Raw genomic sequence first — 18,252 nt, 5'->3', positions numbered from 1 at the left:
TGCCTCATCCTCTCTGTCAGCCTTTGTTCTCCTAGAGGAAAGCACTCATCTCACTCCTTTATCCACCTCCACTCCTGGTTTACTCACTGCAGACAAAGGCTGAGATCACTTCCCTGGGCAGAAGGAGGGAGAGAAGGAAGATACTACTACATACTACTACATATATCTTTGCTTTTCATCCAGGCACATACATATGGCAATGATCTTTGTAAACTTCTAAAGCATTGTAAAACTACAGTAAGGTGAAAAATCACTGTCAATTAGCTCACCAATCCTAAAATGAATGGTCTTTCTCAACACTCTCCTTATCACTGATGCAAAAATTTTGCCCGAAATAATCAGAAGCTGTCTCAAATCTAGTTTTCATCACATAACTCACATGTTTAAGGACTTAGAGGGGGAGATCCTTATCATTTATCTCATAAATACATCCTACAGGTGACTGTTTTCAAGCCTCTGGAAAATTTTCAGTCACATGCACACCCCATAACCATCATTTTTAATGGTGTCTTCAGCTCAGTTTCAGTCACACTCACCTTACTCAGTCCCATCCGAGCACGCCCACGCTGAAGCCTCCCACTGTCATCCCAAGAAGACCCCTCTCTTTTCTATGATTTAGTGCACGTCATACACTGCGATGTTGGGATCCCCTTCCTCAAGGGAAGGTCTCTTACTTCCCCCTTACATCTGACACAGGCGGGCCTCAATGTTGTGGAACAGTGAATAAGCGTTGTCTCCCCACCTCTGAGACACTGATTCATGTCCATCACTCTTTTCGCAAACTTGGCTGAAGATTCACATTGTCTCTGCAGCCTTCTCTGATAGAGCTGTTCTACACCAACCCTTCTGCTACTACCATCACCATCAAGCAGTCCTTCCTGCAACAGATACTCACTGAGCCTCTATCACAAGCCAGGCACTGCTCTCAGGCTGGAAATGAAGCAATGAACCAAACAGATAAAAATCCCTGCCCGCATGGAGCGTACATTCTAATAGGGGAGAAGTGGGGTGCCCTGGAAATCTCACATTCAATTTGAACTTCATTATAATTTAGTTGTTTTCAGTCTATATCGAGTCAAGTGACTGTCTAGACTCCTGTCAGAGATATTCTGCAAAGACAGGTACCAACAACTCCTCCTAAACCTGCAGACATAGGACTACTCTTCCTATCAAGAGGTAGACTCTTCTTTCCTCTCTACCTGAGCCTGAGCTGCCCTGTGACTTGATCAGCAGAATCATCAGAAGTGACTGCTGTGCCAGTTCTGGGCCTGGGCCCTAAGAGTCCTGACAGCTCCCACTGCCTGGGAAACCAGGTACCATGTAAAGAAGCTCAGCCTATCCTGCCAGAGAGAAGGCCGTGCGGAGAGAAGGCCCCGAGGATGAGAACCGTGGCACTCCGGGTGACAGTCAGCGTGAGGCCGCAGACATGTGAGTGAGGCCACCTCAGACCTTTCAGCCACCAAGTGAACGCAGCCCTGTGAGTGAGCCCAACAAACATCACTGGAGCAGAGATCACCACTCATGATAAATTCCTGAACTTCCGCATCACGACCAATAAAATGGTGGTTGATTTAAGCCACTAAATTTGGAGGGCCGGGAGGGGGAGTTGTTGTTAGGCAGCAACAACTTAGCCTTAACAAGACAGTGTTCTTAACCAGAGCCAGGGTGGCATCTTCTGCATGTTTCTAAGCCTTCATTATGTCCATTATGGTTAGGCAAAAATGAAATATCCAGTCAAAATCTGACAAGGGAATATTTATAAAACTAAATGGGGGAGGGGATTCTGGGAAGATGCCGTATGAAGCACCAGGAATCTATCTCCCACCTAGACAACAACTGCATTGGTAGAATCTGTCTGATCCAACCATTTTGGAACTTTGAAGGCTTGCAACTTCCACGGGAAGACTTAGATGGTAAATTGTGGTGAATGTCAGTCAATTTTGGCTCTTAGCACAGTAGGAGCTACCCATCCTCCACCCCCAACCCCTTGGCAGACAACTGTGCATGTTTTCCTGGAACCACTGCCCACAGCTTGTGGGAGCTAGGGTGGGCAAAAAGGACCCTGTCTTCCAAATATCGGCATCTCTGCTCTGAGTGCTGATGGCTGCTTCTGATCACAGAGTGCAGACGAGAAGGTGGGCGGCCGTTGTTGTTGTACCTTCCCCACATTGTCGCAGCCCCTTCACTTCTGGTTGAAGTGACTTCCAGGGGATTTAAAAGCCCAGAGCCCTTCTCCTCCCCTCCCTTCCACCCCCTGGTCGTTTTTGTTTTTGTTTTTTGGCCACGCCACGCAGCTTGTGGGATTTTAGTTCCCTGACCAGGGATTGAACCTGCATCCTCAGCAGTGAAAGAGTGGAGTCGTAACCACTGGACTGCTAGGGAATTCCCACCCCCTGGTCAGTTTTTACATTTCCCACTTTCTGGAGCCAGACATTAAGGACTGAGACATTCAAAAACAACTGCATGTATGGAGAAAATTAGAAAGTGACTGTGTGTGCCCAGGGAAAGGCTCAGAAAAGACTGGGAAGACCTTCAGTTTACACTTTGGCTGATCCTCAGCAAAGAGACTGCGTACAACAGTTAAAAACAAAAACAAACAATAAGGAAGACAAGCAAACCCTGAGAAAGGGGAAAATCTGGTTTCCAGAGTTATCACATTATTAAATTCAAAAGTCCAGTGTTCATAAAAAAAAAATCACAAGGCATACAAAGGAACAGCAAAGTATGGCCCACTCAAAGGAATAAAACAATCAGTAGAAACTGTCCCTGAAAAAGACCTAATGTCTGATATACTAGACAAAGATTTCAAAGTAACTGTCTTAAAGATGCCCAAAAGACTAAAGGGAGATATGGAGAAAGTCAAGAAAACAATGTGTAAACAAAGTGGAAATATCAATAAAGAGAAAACTTATAAAGAACCAAAAAGAAATTCTGGAGCTGAAAAGTATAATTGAAATGAAAAATTTATTAGAGAGATTCAAAGGAGATTTAAGCAGACAAAAGACTCAGTGAACTTGAAGACAGGACAACGGATAGACCCTGATTGCTTGGTTTGCAAAAGGGATTCACTGAGGTGAGTTGTCATTGACTGAACGTATTTCAAACAAGTTCTGGTGGTATATTAGTTTTCTATTGTGTGTAACAATATTACCACAAATGTAGTGGTTTAAAACAACACATATTTATTATCTTATTATTTCTGTGGTCAGGAATCCAAGAACAGCTTTTCTGAGCCATGTACTTAAGAGTCTCAGAAGGCTGCAATCAAGGTGTGGGCCAGCTTCTCATCTGGAGGCTCGATAGGAGAAGGATCTGCTTCTCCACTTGCCTGGTTGTTAGTAGCAATCAGTTCCTTTTGGTTGTTTGACTGAGAGCCTCATTTTTTTGCTGGCTGTCAGCTGGAGCTCAGCCCTCAGTGACTAGATGACATTTGTAGTTCCTTGCCACATGGAGTTGTCCAATATGGCCACTTGCTTCCTCACAGCTAGAAAGGGAGAGACTCCAGGAAGATGAGCCTTACAATCTTATGCAATGTAATCACATAATCACTTACATATAATCACATATCTCCCATCACCTACGCATATACTATTGGTTAGAAGCAAGTCACATGTCCCACCTACAAGTAAGAGAGGTGGAATACACAAGGGCGTGAACACCAGGAGATAGGAATCATGGAAGCCAGCTGTCAGTGGCCAGTCTGTCTACCACAGGTGGCTACTTGTTACCATGGCTCTACCATGGCTCAATCTTTTCCTAAGTTTATGGGTGTGCAGCAACTGGAGTCTCTTACACTGCTGTTGGGAATGCAGTGGTAAACTTTGAGAAATGGTTTGGCAGTTTCTTGAAAAGTTAAAGACTTACCATATGACCCAGCCATTCCACTCCTAGATATTACTCAAGATAAATGTAAACAAACTCACATAAAGACTTGTATATGAATGTTCATAGCAGCTTTATTCATAAAACCCCCCAATGGAAACAACCCAAATGTCCATCAACAGGTGAGTGGATCGACAAAATGAGATATATCCATACAATGGACTATTTCTCAGCAATAAAAAAGGAACATACTAGTGATATACACAACTAAGTGAATGACTCTCAGAATGTTATGCTGAGAGAAAGAAGCCAGACCAAAAAAAGTACTTCCTGTATGATTCCATTTATGTAAAATTCTAGAAACCCAAATTAATCTATAGTGCTAGAAAGCAGATCTGTTGTTGCCTGGAGTGAGGGATAGATGGACTACAAAGGGGCACTTGGAAACTTGTGGGGGTGATGAAAATGTTCTGTATCTTAATAGTGGTGGTAATTCACAGGTGTACACATCCATCACACTTATCAAACTACGCTTTAAAAGAATGTAGTTATTGAACATAAATTATACCTCAATAAAGTTGATTAAATAATAATAAGAATTAAATGAATAAGAATTAAATGAAATAAGAATTAAATGAATTAAATGAAATAAGAATTAAATGAATAAGAATTAAATGAAAGAATCAGAGACATATGAATCTAGACACTTGGAAGAGAAAGTAATGTTGATACTGAGTATAGGTGATTTTAAACATAATTCGCCAATTTACCATTGTCATCTCTCTCGTGCATCAGCTAAAAAAAAAAAGAAATAGAGCTACATGAAACACTTCAGATACTAATTCTTTTCAAGGTGATAATCAGTTTGCTTTAAATAGAACAAAGGGGTCATTTATCACTAAAAACTACTAGAGATGTAAAACATTTTTCATACCTATTGACTATTTTATTTACTTTTTTAACTGCCTGTTTGTGAACTTTGCCAATTTTTCTATTAGCTTGTTCTTCCCGGTTCTTCTGTTTGTTTACATGCCTCCTCAGCCTGGGAGCTCACTGGAGACAAGGACTGCATCTCTTCTCTTTCTTTACCTCAGCCCAGCAGTGTTTGGTATTTCGTTCATGAAATGTTTGCTAAAACTGAATTGATCTTTAATTCATTCTCATACACTTTGGAGAATTTAACTTTATTACTTCTGTTTTACAGATGAAGAACACAGGATGCTGCAGAGGCTGAATAATTTGCAGTCACACAACTAAACGGCAGAATTGGGACTGTAATCCAGGCCTTCTGATTTTAAACCATGGGTTTATTGAAATTGTATTCCATCCCCTCCATTGATGTTTGCCTGGGCCCTGTCTTCTTCAGGACATCAACTGAGTATTTTAAATGAATTTAAAGTTAGCAAAGCTCACCGTCCGCTACGCGCATGCGTCCCTTCCTTTTCCCATGGTAGGAAAAAAAAGACACCGCCTCCTTTTGCTTTGCTCATCTTTTGGCCCCTGCGACTCGCCATCGCCCGTGGGGAGGCGTTCACTGGTTGAAGTGATGGCGACTGGGACCCCAGATTCGCAAGCGCGATTCGGTCAGTCTGTGAAGGGGCTTCTCACGGAGAAGGTGAACACCTGTGGTACTGACGTGATCGCGCTCACCAAGCAGGTGCTGAAGGGCTCCCGGAGCTCCGAGGTGAGCTGGGAGTGGACTCTCCGGGCTGAATACCCGGAGACTAGACTTCCATAGCCGTGGGCAGAGGGTCGCGTTGCATCCTGGGAATTGTAGTCCATGAACTAGTGGAGAAGGGAGAAGACCTCGTTCCGGAGGGCGCGTGTTGCATTCTGGGGTGTGTAGTCTCTTTGGGTAGAACTAGCGGTCCTGTGAGCCGGGGGGCGGGAATGGAGGCGGGTGGGAAGAAACGAAATGATGGGAATCGGTGCTTCAAAGCAGAGATCGCCGCAGACGACGGATGAGATAGTGGTCCTAACGAGTTCCTCATTTGTTTCTCAGAGTTGTCTCTAGTGAAGATCTGTCTCTTTCGGCCCCTAAATTCCGCGTGGTTTTGCCCTCAACATTCCAGATTCCTTCCACACTTTTATGCATCGTCTGTCCACAGATTTATTCTTTTCTGACTTGTCTTTCTGGCCACATTCTTGGTTTTCTGTTTCTTAGATTAGCTTTCTCCTTTGCCGTGATTTTCCCCTCATCCTCCTCTGGCTGATTCCGTGTATGGGATTATTTGATAGCTTGTCACACCAGCAAGCTTTGTATGTGTACACTGTCTCTTTCCAAAAAAGGACCTATCCATTGTACCCTGAGGTATTCACCCAAGTGAAATGAAAATATATGTCCACACAAAGACTTGCACATGTTCATAGCACATTTATCCATAATAGCACCAAACTGGAGACAATCCAAATGCCCACGAGGCAGGTGATTGGACAAACAAAATGGGTCTAATGACCCAGCCTTTCAACTTCTAGGTTTTAACCAGGAGAAAAGAAAACATATACATCATTTTGTTACATAAACCAGCCATGCACATAACGTATCATCTAAGATGTCCAGGTTTGGAGTCTTTAAAGTGGAAAACGTCTTGAATACACTTGTAAAACAATCTGGGGACAGAGTCTTTAGATTTCTATGACTTTCTCCTGTAGGCCATTGTCTTGCTCATAATTAACTCAGTAGCAGTGTATCTTAGCTACTTATTTTCAAGAAGTATTTTTGATTTTCAAGTTAGTTTTCATAACAGTAGCACCTCTTTCTCTCCCACTCTTTTTTTACTCATGTTTCATCACTTTCTTATTATTTCATTGTTATGTAGTTGCATTACCAAACATAATATGTTTGCAAGCCTTCACATTTGTATATGAATGTTCAAAGCAGCTTTATTTATATTAGTTTAAGGTCCAGTAGAATTATCCTTACAAAATTAGCTTTCATGTTATGTCCTTAGCTTCTATTGATAGTGGCTGCAAGAAACAGCTGAATGAAAAGAGTGTTTGCGTTTACCATAATACTATTGTTGAAGTCACTGATCTGATGATCCCAGATATGATTTGTATGAGGTCCACACGGTATACTCATTTTAGGATTCAGTATCAGAGGAAAGTTTATCTTTTTTGAAGAATTGTTGTGTTGCCTTTTACCAAATAAGAATTACGCAACTTATTGTGTTTCACTTTTTGCCTTGGTTGCACAGAAGTTGCTTTGTCAGTTTTAGTGGTAGACATATCTGCTTCCTTCTCCTTTTCATGATTTTTAGATTCTATTTCAGCTTTTCAAAAAAAAAAATGTGTGTGTGTTTTATGTCGTTTAATTCATTAAGTCTTCACAATCACTAATAAAGGAGGTACTTCTCTTACAGAGAGGAATTTCGCTTGTCCAGGGTCCCACAGTAGCTAGGAAGGGGTAGAGCTAGGATTCAAACCTAGGCAGACAGGTTCTAAGCCCACACTCTTTGACGTCACTTCTCATGGCCGCTAGCTGGATTAAGTGGCCAAAAAGCCACAGTGCCACCATTGACTGCCCTAATATGGCTTGCTGCTTCCCGTTCCTGCTCCTCGTGTATTTTTCATGAGGGCTTCTTCCGTAGTAGATTTAGACAGGGTGCTCAGTAAGCGGTGTGGATTGAGTTAAGCTGAAACCAGTCCAACTTTCTGGGACAGAGCTGACACATATCTCAAGTCTAAACTTTTTCTTTTTTACTGGATCTCTTACATGACACTTACCACATACCATATTGTATTTTTCTGTAGTTATGTATTTTTGCCATTTCCTTTACTAGGCTCTGAGGTTATGGGAGTGTCTTACTGATTTTCAATCCTTCTTAGCCCACAGAGCATTGCTTCTCTCTTCAGCAGTCTCCAGATAGCTATTTTGTTTGAGTAACTGACAATTTCTATGTGTAAAACACTCATTTCACAGCATCCACTTAACACATATTTATAGAGTGTCTGCTATGTGCCAGGAACTGTTCTAGGTACAAGGGAGACGTTGGTACACAAAACTAAGTCCCTGTACTTAGAAAACTTCCATTTTAGTGAAGAGATAGACAAAAAAATGAAACACAAAAATGGTGGTAGTAAATGCTATGAAGAAAAATAAAGCTGGGAATAGAGAGTGCTGAAAGGGTTTTCCCTAAATAGGGTGGTCAGGGAAGGGGTCTCTGAGGAGGTAGCATTCGAGCGGACGCTTGAATGAAGTGAGGGAGCAAACCATATGGACATCTGGAGGCAGAGAGTTCCACGTCGAGGACATGGCAAATGCAGAGGCCTTGAGATGGGAATGTACGTAAGGAATGCAGGGAGGCCAGTGTGACTGGAGCACAAAGTGAGGAAATCATACCAACTTATGTCCATGGCACAAAGAATGCTTGTGACTAATACGCTCCTCTCGTGCACACCTGCGCTTCTGCTCCTCCAGGTGAATTGTGTGCTTGGTAAGGGTTCATTGTGTTTTTTTTCCTAAACCTGTGTAAGGCACTTGTGCTTGCTATTGCAACTACATTGTTTCATGGAATGATATGGGAAATGATGAAATATGAGCGCAGAAAAAAAGAGGGTTGCTGTTGCTATGAAAACTAAGTTGAAAATTAGCAATACTTGTTGAAGAGAAGTACCAAGACAAACTGGTATTGAGCTAATTATGAGCAAGACAGTGGTCCAAGCCTGGGAGGAAGTTCATAGAAATCTAAAAAGATTCTGTACTGAGGTGGTTTTACAGGTGTATTTAAGATGTTCCACTTTAAGGAAACTGAAACTGGAAATCTTAGGTGATATGTTACGTGTGTGGTTGGTTTATGTAAGAAAATGATGCACAATGTCAATGACTACATCTGTCATCACAGAAAAGGCCTTGGCCCTACATTCCAACAGCCCCTGCATTCCAGGCCATCACAAGTCCCCTCAAGCCTATCTTCTAAATACCTCTCAAGCCCCCCGTGCCCCCTTTTTTAACTGCCACTTCTGTGGTTCAGGTCACTCTCATTGCTCGCCTGGAATACTACAGTGTTCTCCTAACCAGTCTCTCTGCCTTTAGTCCCCTGTCTAGTCCATCCTGTTTACCACATTCTAAAACAGTAAATCTGATCATGCCACTTTTTTGTAACATATTACTTGGGAATTCTAAACACCAGCCGTTAGGTCTCAGCTTAGAAGTCACTTCTTTTAGGAAGCCTTCCCTGAGCACCTACCCAGTCATGGGTTAATCACTCCTGCCTCCCGATCCGAGGGCATTCAGTGCTTCCCCCTCAGCACTTACCACAAGGTATTGTAGTACCTTTGTCTTCTTTGTCATCCCAGCCTGTGAGCCCTGTAAGGATGGGGGCTATGTCTCTTACTGGCTCATAAGCACTTCGTAACTATTTGTTGACTGAATGAGGAAGATTCTGTTAGAACTCTTTCTTTTCTGCCATCGGTTTGTCAGTCACCATCCATAGGAGTTTGGAGTTTGTCACTTAAAAGTGGCCACAAGGAGGGAACAGGAACTCTCATACCTGGTGGGTGGGAATGCAAAATGGTATAACCTTAATGGGGGGTGGGTGGCAATACGTAGCAAAATTAAAACCCTCTGATCCAGCAGTCACAATCAAGATTCTGAGTCTATCCAAAGACATGCTGGCAAAAAGATACAAAGAACTATGAGGTATTTTTTGTAGCACTACTTACAATAGCAAAAGACTGGAAACAGCCCCAAAGTCTTTAGCGGAGGACTGGTTGAATAATCTTATGAGACATCTATTCAGTGGAGTGAGGACTGGTTGAATAATCTTATGAGACATCTATTCAGTGGAGTGCTCAGCAGCCCTGAAAGAACAAGGTAGAGATTCAGTATATACTGCTGCAGATCCATCTCAGTATATATTGTCAAGTGAAGATAGCAGGGTGCAGAAGAGTGCATATGGTAGGTTACATTTTATGTAAAGGGGGCAGAATATATACATATGTCCATTGTTTGTAAAGGAACAATGGAAAGATAAACCAAAAACTAATTTAAAAAATATTTATGCACAGGGGAGAGATACTGGGGAGGGGAAGAGGCTGGATAGGTCTTATTTTATTGTTTTGCCTTTAGAAGCATGTAAAGTTTTATTTTTTTATTTTTTTATACATTTATTTATTTTTATTTATTTATTTTCGGCTGCGTTGGGTCTTTGTTGCTGTGCGCGGTCTTTCTCTAGTTGTGGCGAGCGGGGGCTACTCTTGGTTGCGGTGTGTGCGCTTCTCATTGCGGTGGCTTCTCTTGTTGCGGAGCATGGGCTCTAGGTGCGTGGGCTTCAGTAGTTGTGGCATGAGGGCTCAGTAGTTGTGGCACATGGGTTTAGTTGCTCCGCGGCATGTGGGATCTTCCAAGACCAGGGCTCGAACCCGTGTCCCCTGCATTGGCAGGCAGATTCTCAACCACTGCACCACCAGGGAAGCCCCAAGTTTTATTAATTTTTAAAGTTAAAAAGAAAAATAAAAGTTGCTGTGAGGGAAGGAATCTGGAGGCTGGAGCAGTGCTGGTGTCCTGGTTAATTTGAAGTCATCTGTCCCCCTTTCACCAGAATCTCTCTGACCCAAGGGAACAGGGAGGGTTGGTAGGACACACATAACAGTAGCTCCCTTTACATGGTTGGACTGCATGTCTGCCAGGTACAGGGTGCCACAGGAGGCCAGAAACCTCTGTTGATCTCTTCTTGCCTCTCTGTGAGGAGGCAGATCTGCTGACCGCAGGCCACCCAGCTGAAACAGAGCTCACTCAGCCTTTCTCTCTTGGCCTCAGGGCCCAGCTATCAGTGAACTCATTAAAGTCTGCTGCCGCACTTCTTTCTTTTCTCTTCCCCAGCTCCATCTGGCCATCCTTTACACGTGGTTTCCCATTTTAAAGCCCAAGCTTCTCCCCAGGCCTTTTTACCCCCTCTGTGTCTCTCATTCCATTTCTCAACAGCTACATTCCTTCTGTCCTTTAAAGCCCTATTCTAACTCCTGCCCTCTCACTCTTCTCAAACCACTCCAAATCTCAAGTTTGCCTTTAAAGAATCAGAAGTTAGGTTCTCACTGGGTTTGTGGAGCCAGAGTTTGTTTTCGCAGACTTTGCCTCTCAGCACTTGATTAATAAACTCAGCAGTTATGGAGGACTTGATTTCTCAGGCTGTGGCCTTCAGAACAGATGTCGAGCCCATGCCAGAACTGCCGTAGTGACAATGAAATGGATTTTCAACATGAACAAATGGGAAATTATCCTCCTTTACATTTGGAGGGTTTATATTTGTATGGGGTGGGGGTGGGCACGGAGAAGGGGTGGTGGTAGAACAGCTGCAGAGAAGATTACAGGAAGTTTGGAAGTTTTGATTATTACCATTTTATTTTTGTCTTCCAGCTGCTAGGTCAGGCCGCTCGAAACATGGTACTACAGGAAGATGCCATCTTACACTCAGAAGATGTAAGAAACAATTTCTGTTATGATTTGGGTTTTATATGCACAGTTTGTGTGGCTTCAGGGAAGTGGAATGTTCTATTTCTCTGTTTTTCTTTTCTTTTTTTAATGCAGAGTTTAAGAAAAATGGCAATAATAACGACACATCTTCAGTACCAGTGAGTATGCCCTCTCCAGTGCCTGCTGTACTTACTAAGCAATCGTTTTCTGCAGGCTGTTTCTTGTGGCCTTTGTGCTTCAGCACATTTTCCTGTGGAGGCAGGAGCTGGGAGTAAAGGAGGGGTTAGTCAAGGATGTGTTCCCTCTGGAAGAGATGCTTGAGACTGCAGAAGAAGTTGGGGTATGGGGTGTGATCAGAGTGGGGACCACCTTTGTGAACCTCTCTGATAATTTAAGGGCTTCTCAGAAGGAGAGACTGCAAACCCCATAAGGGCAGGGCCTATCCAGGACCACACGCATGCACAGCGCTTGGCACCCAGTAGGCACTTAACCAGTATCTGTCCACTGTCCGTGCCTGAGGTCTTTCCTGGAGCGTCTGCACCTTCCCTGGAGAATCGAGTATAACTATGTTCTTTATGTTACATTCCCATATATAACCCAGCCCTAACTACGTATAAATCATCCAGGAGATTTTGAAATATAGAGACCCCTTTTGGACAAAATTATAATTTAATTAACTTTTCATCTTATTTCTTTTTTTTTTTTTTTTTTAAGGGGAACGCTATTTATTTATTTATTTTTTGGCTGTGTTGGGTCTTCGTTTCTGTGCAAGGGCTTTCTCTAGTTGCGGCGAGCGGGGGCCACTCTTCATCGCGGTGCGCGGGCCTCTCACTGTCGCGGCCTCTCTTGTTGCGGAGCACAAGCTCCAGACGCGCAGGCTCAGTAGTTGTGGCTCACGGGCCTAGTTGCTCTGCGGCATGTGGGATCTTCCCAGACCAGGGCTCGAACCCGTGTCCCCTGCATTGGCAGGCAGATTCTCAACCACTGCGCCACCAGGGAAGCCCCATCTTATTTCATTTTGCTTTTTATTTTATGTAGTTGACATTATACTTATGTACCTATTAGAAATAACTGATTGGGAATTTAACTCTTGATATTTAAATAGCTAAATGTTCATTTTTTGGGGTGTGTACATATCAGGTATGTGACCATTTGGCTCCACATACCCAGACTGAATTTGAGCCATACTTGCAGTTTGTTAGACCACATCCCTCACTCTGATAGAATATTATTACATCTTTAGGTTTAGAACCATCTTTTCAGCAACTCTGCACTCAGATATTGAACCCCTGTTCAATAGCACAATCTTAGGATAGAATGGACAGAAATATAAAATGTGACAAGCTGGAAATTTGTCCTGCCTATATATACATATCTGACCAAAAATAACTTTTACTAGTTTGCTGCATTTTCTTATGTTTATTTTCCTCTTTCCTTTTCTGATTTAGGCAAGAAGCTATTCAGAAGAAGTAAGTAACCCCAAAGGTAGAGGAGTGGGGGGCCAACTAACTGTAGCAGGCTGGGGGGAATTATGCTGCTGGGCCTAGGATCAGTACAAAACTCTGGTTCACAGAGGCCCTTAAATTGCCATGTGTTCTAGGATAGCTCATTGGGAATATAAAGAATATTTCACAGGCATGCAGTAAGTCAATTCACTGCTAGCAAAGGCTTTCTAAAAGTTATAGGGTGTAGAGACCAACCTTGAGGGTAGAAAACCTTTTACATTGGTAATATTCATTAAGTAAAGTAAATGTGCTAAAGTCATTGAACAGCCTTGTTTTTGTTTTAAGTAGATTAAATCTGTCCCTTGCAATGTTGTTTACACTACTAGTTGGCTTTACAGATCTTTTCTTCATAGTTTAAACATGTCTGGGACCCTAGTGGACCAGTAGAAATTTTGATTTAGTTCAACAGAACTATGCGTATAATATACTTTGTGCAAATCATTTGCACAATGAGATGTCTTTTTTTTTTAACATCGATCGCATTTTTTTTTTTTTTTTTCAGTATCTAGTCCTCCATTTTTTCTAGGGAGAACATATGAAATTGGACTTGCAGGGACAGGAAACCATTGCATACAAAGAATGTAGAGGAATACCCCTATCTCTGCATCCAACCATGGATCTGACCCCATCAATAGCCCCCACATTTAAAGCCAGAAGAAAGTACGATTGCATAGAGAGGGTTGCTATGACAACGAGATGCTCATTCTAGATAAAACTTTTTCTCTATTCTAATTTGTAGTGTTGAGCAGTCATCAAATCTACAGGACCAGTTAAATCATCTGTTGAAGTAGAACGTGTTATGAGAGGGCAAAAGCACTTTGCCTGACACTGAGGAGGAAATATCTTACATAACCACTGTGCTATGGGTTTGATTTTCCATTTTCTTCTTCAAAAGTTAAGTTAGAATAAGATCTGTGATGATGAACAGTTTCTCCTGAAAGGAAGTTAAGTGATTGAATTTTGAAAGCACTTCTTGAATCAAACCAACCCATGCTCTTATTGAATTTTTAAGTTGCTCTGTTAATTTGATATTAAAGTAAAATTAAAAGATGTCTTAGTTTTTCTCATAGAACTTTAATATGTCAAAAGCCATATCGTCTAAATGTATTTCTTAAGCAAATACTGAGTAGTGTTTTAAATTCAGACTTAGAGCTTCTATTGTGAATGTATAAGAATAATTAATATTGTTTTTAAAGACTATTTTTTCTTTTAATCATACATTCAGGAAATATTTTAATTTCATGGTCACAGAATGGTGATTAGGTAATACCTGTTGTTTTCTTTTCTTTTCTAGTACCTAAGAGGAGATAGTTATTTTATTTGTTGTAGCAAATTCCTACATGAAAATTAGGCAAATGGTATCATATCTGGCCAGCTGCAACCTCCTGCCTTGACCTTCATTCCTAGGGTTTCTTTGTTGTTGTGACTCTTGATTAAGTGGCCTTGGGTTCATTTTGTAATTTTGCTAGTCATCAGCAAATTCACTTGTATGACATTATTGCCAAGTGAGAATGCAGTTGAGTTACTGTGATTCCGGTATAGGGTTGTGCCATGTAGAAAACCTTATGTTTATAGACATTTACCTATGTTCATTGAATTTATCTCATTAAATGTCATTACTGTTGTCTGTTGTCAAGTCTGAATGTCTATGCTTTATTTGAATTTAAAATGGGACTTCCAACCTGTTTTAGCCCAGTTCTTAATTCACTAAGGTATTGGGAGAAAGCTGACATAAGAAAATGGTGTTTTTACTGAAAGAAAAAAAGCAAATATGAGTCCAATTTAATTCATATTCTATATCATCAAGTTGACTAATCATATCATATTACATTTATTCCTCATTTTATATATATATACATTAACTTAAAGTAAAAAAACAGTATGAAGGAATTCACTTATACATTCATTCTATAAATGTTTATTACAATTATTAAATGTAAACAGGCTCAATTTACCTTAAAAAGAAGGCTTGCAAACTTTCAGCAATTGTCATATTAGTAGTAAAACATTTGATGCTACTATCACAGTTTCTATTCAACATTTTGCTGGAAGCCACACCTGGTGCAGAAATTAAAATTAAATGTAACTATTAGCAAGGAAGAGACAAAATTGTTATCATACAGTAGGATTATCTACTTAGAAAATCCAAGGACTGATTTTTTAAAAAGTCACCAGTTTAGAAAACAAAACAAAGTTTAACCATCCAAGTATACACAAAGCAAAGAAATATTTAAGATGAAAAACAATTAAAGTATGGTCTATGTTTCTTCCTCATGCTGGAACAAATATTAAAGAAGCAGTGACTGCTTATGTTATATCTGATAAAATAAATTTCACAATCAAAATTTGAATGGTAAATAAAGATGAAATTTACATTAAATAATGAAAACCTAGTAGTACTGATTTAGTCATTTTAAAGAACATAATGCCAAAATACATGAAAGAAAAGTAGACAGAGATGTGAGAGCAGGCAGAAATGTATACATACTTTGATAGTTTGTTTCTTATAGAAATAGGTTAATATGGAGACAAAAGATACTTCTCTAAAATAACATCTGTGTTGTAGAGGATATGTTGGAGGATAATTTCAAATAAAGAAAATTCAAATCTATGCAAGCAAATTTATTTGATGATACCCAAGCAGTACTATAAAGAAAAAAATCATGCTTTAAATCTCTGTATTAGGGATAAGGCGTAAATAAATGTTTTCTTTTTTTTTCAAGGAGTTTGTGGTTAGAATTTAGAAAGAGAACAAAAGAAATCAAAGTGGAATAAGAAAACCAAGCATGAATGACAAAAATTAGAAAAATATATGAAACCATTAATTGGTTCTTACAGATTAAATTGGTAAGATGTCAGCTCAATCGTAAAAGTACAAATTAGTAAATTTATAATTGAATAGGAGATATATAAAATAAATCAATTAGATTTGAAAAGAGAGATCTGTCAGCTTGATGCTAAAAATTTAATTACTAGTATCAAAATATCTGGCTCCTTATAATGATATAATATGATAAAACTGACATTTAAAAGAGAATATGTCCAGACTGGTTATGAGAAATAATCCATAAATTGTCAAAAATAACCAATTAAAATGTCATCTGCTTGTGATGGCTGTCCTGAGACTTTTCCAAAGTATCAAATAACAAATCATTTCCATATACTCCCAAAGTATAGAAAATGATAGCAAGATACCAGTTCCTTTGCTGAAGTAAATGTAATTTTCATTAAAAAAAATAAAAAGCAAGATAATATAAAGACATTTAGGAGATTCTTATTTATGAACATAGATGCAAAAATCCTAATAAAATCTCAGAAAATTGAATAGAGAAATATTTGGAAGAACTGCTAAAATAATTCTAGAGTTACAAAGTTCATATAACAGCTGCAGAACACATTACATTAATAAAAAACAATAAAATCATACATCACTGTAATATATACCAAAAAGGCATCTGAAAAAGTTCGTCTATTTCTAATTAAACTTAAAAAAAAAAAACTCTCTAAAAGTATGTTTTAGAAGAAAGAATAATAGAACCCCAGAATATTAGAGCTGTATGGGGCCTCACAAGTGATTAAATTCTAGCCCCATGTTTTACAGATGAAAAACAGCCAGGGAGATTAAATGACTTACCCAAGGTCACTGAACTTGATGGTAGGTCTTCTGACTACTAGTCTAGCTTGCTATTATCTGTTACTTTTCTTATAAATAGAAACAAGGGTGCTTCCTGTCATTTCTAGTATTCAGCATCATAAAAAAGAAAAGGAAGTAATTGAATCCAATCCATTTACCCCTGCTACTTCATCTCTGGTAAGTAACCAGTTGGTCATCTAGCTTCTGCTTGAATACTTCTAATGTTTGGAGAATCCTTTACTTAGTGGTGGTGGCCATTTTGGAAAGCTCTACTTGAAAGATGGTTTTGTGTACTGAACCAAAAATCTGCCTTTCTGGACCATCCTGGAATTGTCAGACCAGTAGCTTCCAAGGTGGGATGTGTGGAGGTATGCACAAGGCCATCCTTTGAGGTAAGGGAAGAAAATATCTGTGTATATTTATTTTTTATCTTAAAAAGAAAATTAGCTTTTTGCTAATATTTAAAATATGGCTTGATACAAGATCTCTGACTTGGCCTACATAGCATACCTATCATTTAGCAGGGATGATATTAAAAACAAAAAATTCTGTGGCTGAAGCACTGACCAATCAGAATGAATGAAGGTCACAAGCAGTCTGGTCCAAAATCAGCCCTGCACACTAGATACCTGAGGGAAAACTGGGAATAACTAAATGTAAGTTGATGGTGGTTTGTTTTATTGCAGTTTATCTGTGTGTGGTTAAGTGGATTTAAGGCTTATCAAATGATTCTTGTGAATAACCACAAATTGAAGATAATATAATAAAACAAGCACAAGTGAACAAGTGGAAAATGATAGAGCCTTTTCCTTAACCTCCCACTAATCTGTCCTTTCAAGATAAAGTTACCATTTTAACAATGAGTGAGAAAGTGACAACTTTTCTAAAGGAACTAATCTTATGGAGAGAGTGTTTTGAAAACTAATATTTTGGAGTGTTTTCACCATTAAACAATTGCCAAAAACCAGATATCTATAAAAACTTATTTTTACACACTTAATAGAGATATTCTAACCTATAAAAATATTTCAACAAGGATCATTTCCATGGGTTTAATTTGTTAAAAATATAACACCTTCCTCTTAACACTTAACAACAACTAATTGACATCTGGGAAGATGATTATTGTCAGATGAGATTGAAAAATGAGTATAATTTAGTAAATCTTCCATTCAGATATCCTTTCAGTTGGAACCCCATTATCGCCTTACTATCCTAATGAATAGAAGTTCTTGTTATAACCACAAAAGGAAATAAGGTATACAAGTGTAGGAGTGTAGAGATTAATTAAATTAAAATTTTTTTTCTGCAAGATGAAATGACAATACTTAGAAAACAAGTAAATTGACCAAAAAATACTAGAGGTTAAAAATGAACTTAGCAAAGTTGCTTTCCTAAATACAATTCAGAATAGACTGAGATTGATTGATATGGAATCATTGATATGATTCCATCACTATGACATTCTGGGAAAGGAGGGAGAGCAGATCTATGGTTGTTTAGAAGCTGGGGTGGGGAGATTTACTATGCAAAGGGGCAGGAAGAAACTTTTTGGGTGAGAGTCTTGATTGCGGTGATGTATATATCTTGTTAGAATTCACAGAACTGTATACTTTATAAAGAAAGGTGAATTCTACTGAATGTAAATTCTGTCTCAATACACCTGACTTTATAAAGTAGATTGAGAAAAGGTGATTTCATTCCCAAAGGGGGCAAAAATCAGTATCATACGAGCGTTATAAAATGAAAATCACAGTGGAACAATAAAGGAAGATCCTTAATAGTAATAGCCTCTTCCTGGTTGGAAAGACCAAAGACAGCCAAGCTGACATTGGGCACACTGGGGCCGGAGCGCGAGGTGAGGACTCGTGGTCGGA

General features: G+C 39.7%; 1 protein-coding gene across 1 annotated transcript; it reads left to right on the top strand.

The window, feature by feature from the left end:
• The first annotated feature begins 5,294 nt into the window (after positions 1 to 5,294).
• Positions 5,295 to 14,365, top strand: BORCS7 (BLOC-1 related complex subunit 7). The gene is made up of 5 exons (XM_061193784.1): positions 5,295 to 5,506; positions 11,180 to 11,242; positions 11,351 to 11,394; positions 12,685 to 12,705; positions 13,481 to 14,365. Exons 1-5 carry the CDS (start codon positions 5,369 to 5,371, stop codon positions 13,530 to 13,532), a joined length of 318 nt encoding a protein of 105 aa, XP_061049767.1. The 5' UTR covers positions 5,295 to 5,368; the 3' UTR covers positions 13,533 to 14,365.
• The last annotated feature ends 3,887 nt before the right edge of the window (positions 14,366 to 18,252 follow it).

This window comes from Eubalaena glacialis, chromosome 1 (genome assembly GCF_028564815.1).
Source record: "Eubalaena glacialis isolate mEubGla1 chromosome 1, mEubGla1.1.hap2.+ XY, whole genome shotgun sequence".
In the NCBI taxonomy this organism is placed as follows: domain Eukaryota; kingdom Metazoa; phylum Chordata; class Mammalia; order Artiodactyla; family Balaenidae; genus Eubalaena; species Eubalaena glacialis.
Note: the sequence above shows the minus strand (reverse complement) of the source record. Positions and strands in the feature narration are given on the sequence as shown.